Source organism: Micropterus salmoides, unplaced genomic scaffold, assembly GCF_014851395.1.
Source record: "Micropterus salmoides isolate LMB-PRFRI ecotype aquatic unplaced genomic scaffold, ASM1485139v1 Ms_hic_scaffold_4, whole genome shotgun sequence".
Lineage (NCBI taxonomy): Eukaryota > Metazoa > Chordata > Actinopteri > Centrarchiformes > Centrarchidae > Micropterus > Micropterus salmoides.
This window is the reverse complement of record NW_024043372.1, coordinates 11,566,146-11,579,270: the sequence shown is the minus strand read 5'-3', so window position 1 is coordinate 11,579,270 and position 13,125 is coordinate 11,566,146. Positions and strand designations below refer to the sequence as shown.

Genomic DNA, 13,125 nt, shown 5'->3' with positions numbered 1-13,125 from the left:
CACAGTGGACCAACACTAGCAGATGACATGGCACCCCAAACCGTCACCGACTGTGGAAACTTCACATTGAACTTCAAGCAACACGTCTGTGCGTTGTGGCTCTTGATGCACTGACCCCAGGCTCAGTCCACCCCTTGCGAAGCTCCCCCAAGTTCTTGAATTGGCTTTGCAGGACAATCCTCTCAAGGTCATCCCTATTGCTTGTGTACCTTTTCCTAACACACTTTAACCTTTCAGTCAACTTTCCATGAATATGCTTTGATACAGCACTCTGAACCTGCCCTTTCAGCAATGACTTTCTGTGGTTTACCCTCATCGTGGAGGGTGGCAGTGAGTGTCTTGAAGTTTTCCATGATTGTGGTTGTGTGTATTGAACCAGACTGAGATTAAAGGCTTCTCTCGGGTCAACATTTCTGTACTATACGTTCTTTATTGAAATACTTTGAGAGATGGATTTTTGATTTCCATGAGCTGCAAGTCATAATCATCAAGCGAAAAAAAGATTGAAAATGAATTTTCCACAATATTCTAACTTTCTGAGATGCACCTCTATGTCTTATGTTACGGTTCTGGAGGTGTGTGTTTCATGTTTCCTATTTTACTTTGTCTGCCCCTGTTGTCCTGGTCTTGTCTGGTGCAGGAGTCTGCAACCTGCGGCTCTGTAGCCCCTCTCTAGTGGCTCCCCAACTTTGTCAAAAAATTTAAATGAATAATTTGTCAATTAAAATGTGCATCATCATGCTACATCCTGGTGCTGAACTCAATAGTGGTGTCTTGAGTGAGCCTGTTCTCAGATAGCTCTGCATTCAAAATCCAAAAAAGAAAAATCTCAGGGGAAAACAGAGTATTTAATGGTGTGGGATAGATTTGTATGCTTTCACCACCAATCCTGCTGGCTTACTAGAATGTTTGCACCAAAACATTGCATTGGAAATGTAAAGTTACTTAAAGTAGCCAAATAATCAGAAAATGACATAGGCCTAATTCTGCCCTCTTGTGGTAAAAATATGGTCATTTAGACCTATTAGTATTGTTGAAAAGCTAATTTAGGGGCGGTTCCCCAGACAGAGATTAAGGCTAGTCCTAGACTGAAAAGGCTGTTTAACGCAGACTAACAGAAATCTGCTTTCTTGGTCATGTTGTAAAATAGTCCTAGACTTGGCCTATTCCTGGATAAACTAAGCTGATTTCCTGAAGGAAGATTAGAAATACTTAAGGACTAAATTGAGGCTTAAATTAAACCACCCAGGAGGCACGTTAAACTTCAGTTGTTTGTTAAAGAAGACACATGAATTACTTGGAGTATGTCAGTGAAGAACAATGAATACAACCAGTTGGACAAGTTCTTGCTGTGGAGCTTATTTCACTTTTGGAACCCAGGCTTTCATCTGTTACCCAAAGAGGATGGCCTGTAGCAGTTCTGCAGGTGCTCATAGCTTTGCGATTTTTGGTGGTAGGGAGGTGAGGCTGTGCACGCATGCCTTTTGTTAGTGTTGCTATAAGTTTAGTGAGTTTTCTTAAGTCCATTTGTTGAGTTATCTGTGTACTGCAGACCATTGTAAATTAAACAATCACCTCTGGGAACATATGATGTTTGAGTCTGCCTACCTACCACCATCCTAGCCACTCTGGTCAGGCTACACCACACCATATTCCCATAAAATGTCCCTCTTCTCCAGATGCTGAGGAATACAGGAACTGCAAGAACTGGTTTTCTATAAATGTCCAAGGTGTATGCACTCACCAGTTACAGTATTCAAACATTGTTGCATGTTGGAAAGGTGCAACTCATGATTCCTGGATCTTCCATAACTCATGTGTTCTCAGTTTGAAAGAGGAGATCACAAGGGAATATTGCTTGGTGACAGTGGGTATCCTCAGAAGAAATCTGTTTACACAATACTTGCACCCAACAACTACTGAGCAAAGGCATTACAACCACGCTCATATGCGTACTAGGGGACTAGTAGAGCGCATATTTGGGGTTTGGAAGAGTCTCTTTCGGAAAACACTTCGATTCCAACTGAGAAGACGCTGCACTGTTATCGTTGCAACACCAGGTCTTCACAGCTACCTGAAACAGCATGGATGCCCAGATCCCGATACAGGAGGATGACAATCTAAATGTACCACCATTTACAACAGACCACACAGAAGGACTTTCCTACAGAGATGTTTTTGCATTGTGTCACCTTTGACATTACCTTTTCATACTTCTGCTGGGATCTGATACATTTTCACATATAATGAGCAAATTACTATATATTAAAGAAACACCCAAAACGATTTAATAAGACATTTCAGATTCACACATTGTTGTGAGATGAGACAGTTGCATCTCTCTTTCCTTCATCTTCATTTCCAGTTTTACTTGGATCTTCATTTCATGCTCCTCCCCAAGGTACTTCAACTTGTGTTCATGAAATTCAATAGCCAACTTTGTGTGGCTTGGGACTCTTGTTTTGGTGACCAGTACTGGTAGACACTGCCACCCTAGCTTCTGAGGATGTGGAGGGTAAGTTACCTTGCATCACTTCAGGTATGTCCTTTTGACTTTCTCCTTGAAACAAGAACAGTTCATATTTAATCAAATAAATGCATATTAAATAAGAAATGTTTCACATCAAATGAAAGAGAGAAGTTTGAAAGTTGAGTAAGAAATGCCAAAATATACCCATTGTAGTATGCGTGTTATCCTTCATCTGAACTGTCTAGATGGTCATCATCTGGTGTGTTCTCCAAAGGTTGCTGGTTCTCCATTATTCTGTCAGTAAGTCATCCAACTGATCAGTAGCTTTATTTGCAGGTCCTCCATCAGTCTTAAACCTCTCTTTGGGCTTCTGCAGCAATTTTTTTTGGGTTGATTTTTATATTCTTCCACAAAACCTGTATTGAATACCGAGTGTCAATCCATTGATATTACAAAACAGTAATAAAATACAGCTATCAAGGTAATAAAAGTTGACAATTCTTACCTGAAGCTGTTGTATTGTTCTTATGGATGTTTGTTCATTTGCATTAAATTCATTACAGATGAATTTCCATGCATTCCTTTTTGATTCCACAGCAGATGTGTGCCGTTTGTCTTCAATGCCTGGGTGTCTTGATACTATTGTCTTTAAGACTTTTCTCATGCTTACTGAATTTTTTTTTTCTTTTCTGCTGCCATTGTTTTCCTTGAATTTACTTCTCCAGTTCCTTATGTTTTAAGCTTTTCTGGGTCCATTCCATGTTTTATAGGCAACCTCAGTCCAGCTAATTCAGACTTGCACAGGAGATTTTAAATTAATCTCGTTTACTTTAGTTCAAGACTTCATAATCCAGGTGTTCTTAATCTCTAATTAGTCTGTGTTTCAGAAAGCCGTTTATTGAGCAGTGATTAACTCTAAATTAAGGCCCAGTCTTGGCCTAATTTAAACACTGTCTGGGAAACCGCCCCTTAGACTAATTGGCTGTGGTACCTGCATTTAAAGTGTTATTTTTTTTTCCCCCTTTCTCTCCAAAACTGGCTCTTCAGGTAGTAAAGATTGCTGGTGATCTTCTGATGAGAGGGGCAGGTTGATAGGTGGTGTTTTTTTATCGACGAGGCTTGGTGCACAAACACAGTCAATGTCAGACTTTTTAATGTGAAGATGAAACCATATTATCATCTTGTTGCTGCTGTTTACATTCACCCAGACGCAAATTCAAAAAAATGCACTACAGAATGTTCTGGGTGTATACCACATTTATCAGTAAATAGCCTTTGTATATAAATAACTGTACTTATTTTATTTTATGTTACCATATTTTAAAATAGGCTACACTGAATGCTCACTTGTAGGAAGAAGTAACTACAAATTTTGTTTCATTATACAATCTTGTGCTCTATAATGACAAATAAACAACCTTGTAAATGTTTTAATACCAAGCACTACAATGTCCCAAACATCTGAAAACAAAAATGTAATTTGTAAAACTTGATTATACAATATTGGTGAACCAGGAGGGCTGACCGCCATATCAAATATTTATTTGGTGATGTACTAAATGTTTTATTTAGTAGGAAATAAAAGCATCTTCTGCAATTTGGTGTTCCAGATTGAGCTACTTAAAGCTACAACTATGCAAGTTAGCTCCCATAGCTGTCAGGGGGAAAGATGATCCTTCTGCTGTTAATTGAAATTTGTGTGATACTACTGTGCTCACTTTTCATTTTGATGCATAAAAACACAAATATTGAGTGAAATTAGTCTTTGCCTGTGTGACTTTTCTGTTTAGAAAGGACTTCATATTAGTGCACAAAATTCCACCGGACAGATGGGTTTATTAATAAGAATCTATTAATTATAAAACAAGACAATTTCCAGCTTTAATCATGGTTTGTTTAGTTTAATTGCTGCTTAGATAAGCCGATCTTCTTCCTATAATGACTTTCCAAACTCGATGATAAAAGACATACAGTGTTTTGCAGCCTCCATTAAATAGAAGTTTCTAGCAGTATGACATATTGATACTACACGTTTCATTTTCAAATGAAGCTCTGGGAAATGTTTTCTGAAACTTGATATTACAAACTGCTTGTCATCAACATCTGCATGCTACTGTAGTTCCACTCATTTCTACCACTGGACAGACAACTCAGTCTTCACTTAAGTATTCCTTAAATAAAGTTGAAATAAAGTTCTTTTGAGCAGCCTTCATAAAATATTCTGTGTTTTCTATATTTAGGCTATGGATATTAATTATTTAGTCAAGGTGCCCCTTTTCACATCTGGAGGACTGTCAAAATGATGGAACTAAACCTGACATACAGACGTGGCTGAATTACCAGCTGGGCAAAGTAGGTAATACTCCAATCCTGGGGGGCGTAGAAACAGTTGTATGTTAACTGGCCAATGCAAATTTAAATGATATGTTCATTATTTTGAGGATATCTAATTGATACAGTAGGCTGTTAGCTTCATATTAACTTAAGATAAGCTTTGGAACTTTTCGCACTAGGACTTTGGATTTCGTCCCCCATCACTTACATTGGGAACAGATTAGGAAGGGATCCAGTCTTAACAGGAACAATATTTACAGTGACCGATAATGTAAAATACAATGTAAATACAGTATATGCACCTGGACCTGGAACCAGTGGAGTGAGGCCAGAACAGGTGTCATGTGTTCACACTTGCAAATTCCAGTTAAAAGACGAGCAGGCGAGTTTTGGACTAACTGTAGGCTTAAGAGAGAGGACTGGTTAAAGGCAATGTAACGTGCAGTATGGTAATCTAGACTGGTTGACGCCGCCTGGCTCTGCCATCCCTTCACACAAAGCAATCCCAGTCCCGGCTATTCTCATCTGTGACACCACGATGGTGGAACGAGCTACCACACACCATCAGAGCAGGGGCGTCAATCTCTAACTTCATGAAGCTCTTGAAAACTCATCTCTTCCGAGAACACTTTTTCTTATAACACCTCTAACTCCTACATCTAACATGCACTTCCTGTGCTCTTCTTCTTCTATCCCCTGCAATTATCTTGTATTGATTGCACTTTTTGTTAACTCTTACTTCCTTCCCTAGGTATTTACCCCATTGATGTGATATGTACTATGAGCTCTTACTAGTATTTATTGTCAGTTGTAGATCTATGGTTGATGCTCTGTTGATGCTTGTATGTTGTTCCTCAAATGTAAGTCGCTTTGGATAAAAGCTTCTGCCAAATGAGTAAATGTAAATGTAAATGGTTGAGATAAAAGCATGAATGATGATTATGAGATAAAACAGATTTAATTTCAGATGAAAGCCTCAAGTGATGAAAATGGATTTAACAACAGTATTTGTCTGTTTGTCAAGTTTAAAATCATATTCTATTTTGTATAATCTATCATAGTCTATTTTGACACCCAGATTTGTGACTATGGGTTTCACATATTGTTGCAGGTAGCCCAGGTCCACAGGAAGCACCCAACTGGGTCCAAACACAATGACCTCAGTTTTATCTTCATTCAGATTTAAAAAATTTGAAGTCATCCAGGCCTTAATATCTTTTAAACATTCTAGTAGAGGTATGAGGGAGTTGTATTCACTTCTTCTGAGGGGCAGATAGACTTGAGAGTCATGTCCCTAATGTCTCCAATTTTATCATGACTTTTTAAACTCCATAATTTGAGTTTCATTAGCCCAACACTTTAGATTTATAATGTGTAACATTTTGTCTTTTGTTTGTGAACGCTGTTGAATGATAAAGTGTATGTCTGAAATCCTTCAACTCAAGTGCTAAATAAATAAGTGAATGTGCCTCTCTCTCTCTCTCTCTCTCTCTCTTTCTCCTCCTCCTCCTCCTCCTCCTCCTCCTCCTCACACTCTCTCACCTCTTCTTCACATCTCACCAGTTTAATGTCTGTGCGAAGGGGGACCTACGGGGCTGCAGCGCAGTTACCATCCTTCTCTGTGGACCCGCCATCTGTCAACCCCTTCTCTGTAGGGACAGGAGCGCGCGCGTCCAACAACTTTGGCATTTGTTATTTTGTTTATTCGCCTCATTTGTTTTCCCTAATTTCCGATCATGACCACACACAGAGTGCGTTATAAGAAGCGGGTTGCAGACCAGCGGCGTCAAGGTGAGGTTTATTTCTCATGTAAATATTTCAAACAAAAGTTACAGGCTACCAGTGACTTCAGGTTTAAATTATTATTGCATATTATTGTTGTATTTGCATCTTTATCTGCTTTTTTTTTTTTGAAGTATTTGACAAATCAAAACTGGCATTTTAATCAACCTTAAATTCATCAAAATAAAATAATGATAACATTAAAAACATACTTTTTAAAATATAGTACGAATCAAGATAAAATCTAAATTAGAGAAACATGCTGAACTGTCTGTTAGGTTAACTCCAACAATGCAGCTAATACCTATTAGTCACATTACCTTGGATTTGCAGGGTGATGCATGAGATGTGGCAACATAATTAACCTTCTAGAAGTCATTAGCATCTATCAATGCAGTGTGTAATGGCGATTATCTTCCACAGTCACCAGTTGATGAGAATGACTTGAACCATGTTAGTGCAGCAATAAAAGCGATTTTCCCCAACGCACAGAGGGGATCCGCCATTTCCATGCCAGTGTTTTTTTTCATAATTGGTTCATCATCATCCACAACCAACAGAAAATGTTTTGTGTCACCAAGGTTTTGAAATATTCTGAAGGAACAATAATATAGACAAAATCTGGTCTCAATTCTTTATTTCATCAGTTTATAGGTCTGGAGTCTCCTTATATGCTATGAGGTACAGTTTTTCAAAATAGAAAAGTGAAAAAGTAAAAATGATAATTATACTACTAATAATGAAGTAATAAGAAAACCTTCCTTGTATAGCATTGACCTTACCCACTGTGTGTGATTAATTAGTAATGCATTTCTGAGCCAGGTTCTGACATTATCAGATTAACATGTGTGCCCTGAAAATTTTCAGCTCCTAAATCTCCTGCTGATGCATATTCCCCTCCCAAAATGAAACATTTGATGTTGTTTTAGACAATTAGGATGTGTCATTTCACCAGTCTGTCATCCAAGTGGTTATATGTAGAGCTGAAATAATTAGTACTTTAATGAATTAGTAGATGGACAGAAAATTTCTCAACTACTATTTTAATAATCATTTGAGTGATTTTGCAAACAAAACAGTCTTAGCAATCTATTACTTCAACTTCTTAAATTATGAAGATTTGACACTTTCCTGACTGACATGTTACTGTAAAGGGTTTTGGATTAATGGTTGGATAACACAAGGAATATGAAGATGCCACTGTGGGTTCTGTGAAATTATAATGGGCATTTTCCCCTATTTTCTGACATTTATAGACAAACAATCAGGAAAACAACTGACTGATTAATCAATATTGAAAATAATCCTTAGTTGCAGTCCTAGTGATATGTATTTAAATATCACATTAGTTTTATTTAAAATATCCTCCATTATAAGCATGCCAGTGTAAAAGTATTTTTTAAAAACTTGGAGTTGAGAAAAAATTAGGTTGCTACACGAAATAAGAAATGTTAAATGGTAGGAATCATCACAGAGCCATTAATCAAATGAAATCCTCACTTTTTGTTTCATCTTTCTATTTTTATAGCAGGCCCCAAGTGCTGAACAAACCCAGAAATCAGCACAGGATGTGTTGACATCTCCCATCTCATTTCCCTCCAGTTTTCCTCTCTGAAATGGAGCTGTCTTTGCAGGTCTCCGCTTCAAATGTATCCCAATTGTTCCACAACACCAGCATGCCACTAAATGCCACTGGGAATTACACCAATGACCAGTTCACTGAAGCCAACCTCTTTGAAATCCTGGGTCTAAAACGATCGCCCTTCTTCCTCCCTGTGACCAGTGTTTACATTGTCATCTTCCTCACCGGCTTGTCTGGAAATCTGCTCACATGTGCAGTGATAGCAAAGCACAAGAAGATGCGAAACCCCACCAACCTCTATCTGGTGAGCCTGGCTGTGTCGGACCTTCTGGTGCTTTTGTTCGGGATGCCCCTGGAGATTTATGACCTGTGGCAGAACTACCCATTCCCCTTTGGCGAGTGCGGCTGCTACTTCAAGACCTTCCTCTTTGAGACAGTCTGCTTTGCCTCAATCCTCAATGTCACAGCTCTGAGCGTAGAGAGGTATATAGCCGTGTTGCACCCGCTTAAAACACGGTATCTGTCAACTAACCAGCACGCCAAGCGGGTCATCAGCATCGTATGGGTGGTGTCGATGATCTGTGCCATCCCTAACACATCACTGCACGGGATCTTCTACCTGCCAGAGAGGATGGAGGAGTCGGCCATATGCACTGTGCTAAAACCCCTGTGGATCTATAACATGGTCATGCAGATTACCACAGTGTGCTTCTATTTTGTGCCCATGATGGTGATTAGTGTGCTGTACCTGGTGATGGGTCTTCATTTGGGCAGAGAAAGGCGGCAGCCCAGCGGGAACTTTGGAAAATACTGGAACACTCGAAGGAAGATCAGTGTGAACGGGCGAAGGAGGCAGGTCAACAAGATGCTCTGTGAGTTTTCTTTCTCTCCACCTCTCTTTAGAAAACATGCATCACTGTGGGTTCTGTGCTATGATTTGAAAGCAGGTCCCCTCTAATCTGCATTATCAATGCCAAGACATGTTCCCAAAGACAAAACATGAGGAAAACACAAAGTAAATAATCTCAGGGGATTGTCAATTCTTTGTGTGAATCATTTGTATTCTGAATGGTGCCTTTATGTTTCACACCTTCTAAGCTTTGGGGCTTGATAAGATTCCGTGTAAAGTGTAAGCAAAGTTCTTACAAACTATAGTCCATCTACCCCACTCTATGGCCCTTTAATATAACTGATAATTGATTAGTTCTTATCTTTCTTATCAGTCAACTTTGTAATGAGTTTCATTCCACACCGACATACCCATTAAGGGCGGAAAAGCTGGAGATTTTAGATCAAGGTTGTAATCTAAGGCGTCCATTATCTACTTTTCAGGCCACTCATAGAGCATAGAGATTGCTGTATTTAATGTCTTACTTCTGTTTCCGAACTATAGATACTTTAGAGACTTTACTAGTGGATCCACGCTACGTGAACAAAACCAGTAGAGCGATGTAGACAACTAGATGGCTATGCTGATTGGGTGAATTGTTTCCTTGGTGATGTATTGTAAACAATGCAATTGAGTTGTGAGTACTTGAAAAGTTTTATTTTATGATTATGTTATCTTTTGGCTTGGGTTTCTGCTTCTGACTTCCAATCAAACTCAGAAAACATTTTGAAACCTATGTGCTATCTTTAATGCAATATTGTTTTAATGGTGCAAATGGAGAAATTCATAGGCTATTTCAAATTTGGCTATAGACTACAGGGCATTTCAAAACTGAGAAAAAATATTGTGGATTGTGATTGCGATTAAATAGATTGTAATTGTATTTTTTCATCCAGATTGCCCACCCCTAATATCCGTAATTTAAAAAGTTTTCCACCACATGTAACAAAATGATAGATGGTGTTGAGTTCCAGTAGAAGTCATCTTAAAGGGCTACTTTCTGAATCAGTTTCTTACTTTACGTGATGAAATTCAACATAATAGCATTACTGGTATTTCTACATGAGAGATGTCAGGGTTTTCTAAGGCCTATCAGAATTTAACAATAAAGAAATCAAAATCAGAACCTGATGACAGCTGACACTTTATGTGGAAATGTGCATAAAACTGCGCAAGTCATCTGGAATACTTACATTTGATGCAACTGTGCAGCAAAACATGGAGTCCAGCTTTGAATGTTTCACTCAGTTTTAACATCCTATAGCTCTAATGAAGGGCTGGAACAAGATGATACTGCTTGGTCCTCCCCTTTAAAATATGATGCTGTAGGTACCCTACTCACATCACTTCTGGATGCTCCGTGGTCAAGTTAGCATAATATATATAGACTAATTGGTTAGGTATAGGAAAAGATTGTAATTTTGTATGTTAAGGACATTACGTGAGTTAAATCATTTACTTTTGATGCAGAGGTTTCACGCAAGACAGCAGCTTCATGGGTTAAAGTCCTGTGTTTGATCGTCCCATACATCAATCCATCCATCCACCTCTCCTCCTCCACTAGCGGACTTTGTGTCTTACTTTTCTGATGGCAGGCACATCCATAAATTACACTATATGGCCAGTATGTGACAACCTGGGAGTCAGACTGGATGCATTTTACAAATGACTGAGCAAAATTACCATCAAACGTTTTTAAGATGTTATACCCTGGTGTGGCTTCATGTTCAGTTTGATATTTCAGACGAAGAATTTAACGGAAAAATAAATAAAAGTATTTCTGCAATTACAACATTCTCTTGAGTCATGTCCTTCAAAGACATCACTACTACTAAGCGACATGACTGAACTATTATTTTAACAGAATAGAATAATCTGCCTGTTATTTTGACATATTGATTCATCATTTTGTCACAAAATAGTGAAGATTGTTGCTGTGTCCCACAGCCCAATGAGATGCATTCATAGTGTTTGTTTTATTTGAATAACAGGCCCACACCCAAAGATATATTTTTTTACTTTCATATATGACAAAGAAAAGCATAAAATCCTCCACCGATTATCAAAATAGTTTAGGTAAAATATTCTAGCGATCGACTAATAGATAAATTTAATAATCTTTGACTCAATAATGTGTGATACAAAATCTATCTAATTATACGTTACAACATTAGTAAATTGCCTAACTCACTCAGGTTGATTGCTTCTTTTTATGACCACTAATGTGCTTGTTCTGGAAGTGTTCTTTTAAAGAGATGTAGTATGTATAGTTTGGGAATTTTGGAGAGCCCTTAGGTGAATGTTCATATTCTTGATGTTATTATGTTGATTGTCTTGTGTTGTTTGGGTAATGTTCTTTTTGGGTTAGGGTTAGGGTGTCTCTGATCTTCCCAGTAGGGGTAACAATTGGCATCAAAAATACATAACAATAAAAAAGAGTAGCAACAAAGTAAAGTGTTTAACCTGCAACAACAAAAAACCTTTTTAAACAGCCTTATTTTCTCTGGCCTGATCCTCTAGCAATCGTGGTGGCAGTGTTTGGAGTCTGCTGGGCGCCCTTCCACATTGAGCGGCTCCTGTGGAGTTCCATCAGCCAGTGGACCGATTTGATGCACAACATTTATCAGTACGTCCACATCCTGTCGGGCATCTTCTTCTACCTCAGCTCAGCAGTCAATCCTATCATCTATAGTCTGCTCTCCACAAGGTTCAGGGAGTGTTTCCGAGAACTTGTGTGCTCCCAGGCAGAGGATAATAGCTCTGTCAGAGACTCACCGCCATTTCCTAAGACTTTACAGGATCCCTCTGTCTCAAGCCCCAGAGCTCAGGCTGAGGGTAAGGACTCTAGCACTTTCATCCCTTTACTGTCTCCTAACATGACACCTAGCATGGACACAAAGATCCTCACATGTGCATGTAAAGAGACGACCTGCAAGACTTCTGTATTCTAACTGAGAGATTTAATTTGAATAAGCTAACAAGCAGATTAAACAAGCAGTTTGACATTTTGGGAAATGTTCTTATTCGCCTTGTTGATGAAAGTTTGATGAGAAGATCGCCAGGAGGTGGTTAGCTTAGCTTAGCATTACTACTCCAGCAAGACTGGAAAAAGGGGAAAACAGCAAGCCTAGCTTTGTCTAAAGGTCCAAAATCAACCTACCAGCACCGTTAAATCACACAAATGAACACATTACATCTCATTTGTTTAATCTGTAAAAAAACAAGTGTTTTCGACATTTGACATTTATCAGCCTATTTCCCAAAATGAAAAAGTTGTTCCTTTAAACTTATTACATGTCATTAAAAAGCTTGTATGTAAACTTTTTGGATTTGGTTTGACTTGTTTGTTACTATGGATAACATTGTTCAACAGTGCCTGCATTTTCCACCTGCTGTCTTACTATTTAACTGCTGTATGCCTTAGAGGGTGAATCTAGAGAGAAAGTGGGACAATGTGATCAGAAGGATAATGTCTTATACTTGATTATTTTTGTCGTTATTTGGAAAATTGATGTGTTGCTGGGCAGCAAAATCCTGGTAAAATGTTCTCTGTGTTTCTGTGAAACTTGTAAAAATAACAGAATGTAATGCTTTACTGTGAGCTTTTCCTAATCTTGTTTTGACTGATACTGCATGGCCAGCAATCATGTACATGATTTGAGTGATTGAAAAGCTCTTGTTTGCTGTGGTTGCAAAGATGAAAACTGATTATGGCTATTGTGCAATGCCTAATTGAGAAGCTACAAAATAAATGTTGAAGCTGTCCACACATAGCATAGGTTTAAAAAAAATAGCTATTTGCTGGTTAAGTTTGATGTTTTGTTACTTTGATAGCTGAAATATGAATGTTGCGTTATTCTCAAGTGTTTTATTCATCATCATGATTGAAATTTGTAATTGTTGCTTTTCTGCAGGCTACATCAAAATAACAAGCCTCAACAATAGCAGAGAATCAACACATGGTATAATAGCAATTACAAATTGCTAACATAATTTGTTTCAATATGGCAATACTGCATGTTCCAAATTATTATAATTATTAGTTTTCTTACCATCATCATACAGAAT

The 13,125-nt window shown here is 38.2% G+C and overlaps 1 protein-coding gene and 1 long non-coding RNA gene across 2 annotated transcripts; one reads left to right on the top strand and one right to left on the bottom strand.

The window, feature by feature from the left end:
- Positions 1–2,263: 2,263 nt before the first annotated feature.
- LOC119886720 lies at positions 2,264–3,207 on the bottom strand. The gene is made up of 3 exons (XR_005441539.1): positions 2,976–3,207; positions 2,675–2,886; positions 2,264–2,560 (listed from the first exon to the last, which is right to left on the bottom strand). It is a non-coding gene; the product is annotated as an uncharacterized LOC119886720 (long non-coding RNA).
- Positions 3,208–8,155: 4,948 nt separating this feature from the next.
- Positions 8,156–12,818, top strand: nmur3 (neuromedin U receptor 3). The gene is made up of 2 exons (XM_038697892.1): positions 8,156–9,040; positions 11,578–12,818. Exons 1-2 carry the CDS (start codon positions 8,203–8,205, stop codon positions 12,006–12,008), a joined length of 1,269 nt encoding a protein of 422 aa, XP_038553820.1. The 5' UTR covers positions 8,156–8,202; the 3' UTR covers positions 12,009–12,818.
- The last annotated feature ends 307 nt before the right edge of the window (positions 12,819–13,125 follow it).

Bases quoted from the DNA above. Each gene is read 5' to 3' on its own strand.
- nmur3 (XM_038697892.1), top strand. From the start codon at position 8,203: ATGGAGCTGTCTTTGCAGGTCTCCGCTTCAAATGTATCCCAATTGTTC. The intron at 9,041-11,577 runs GTGAGTTTTCTT...CTGATCCTCTAG, and splicing joins GCAGGTCAACAAGATGCTCT to CAATCGTGGTGGCAGTGTTT.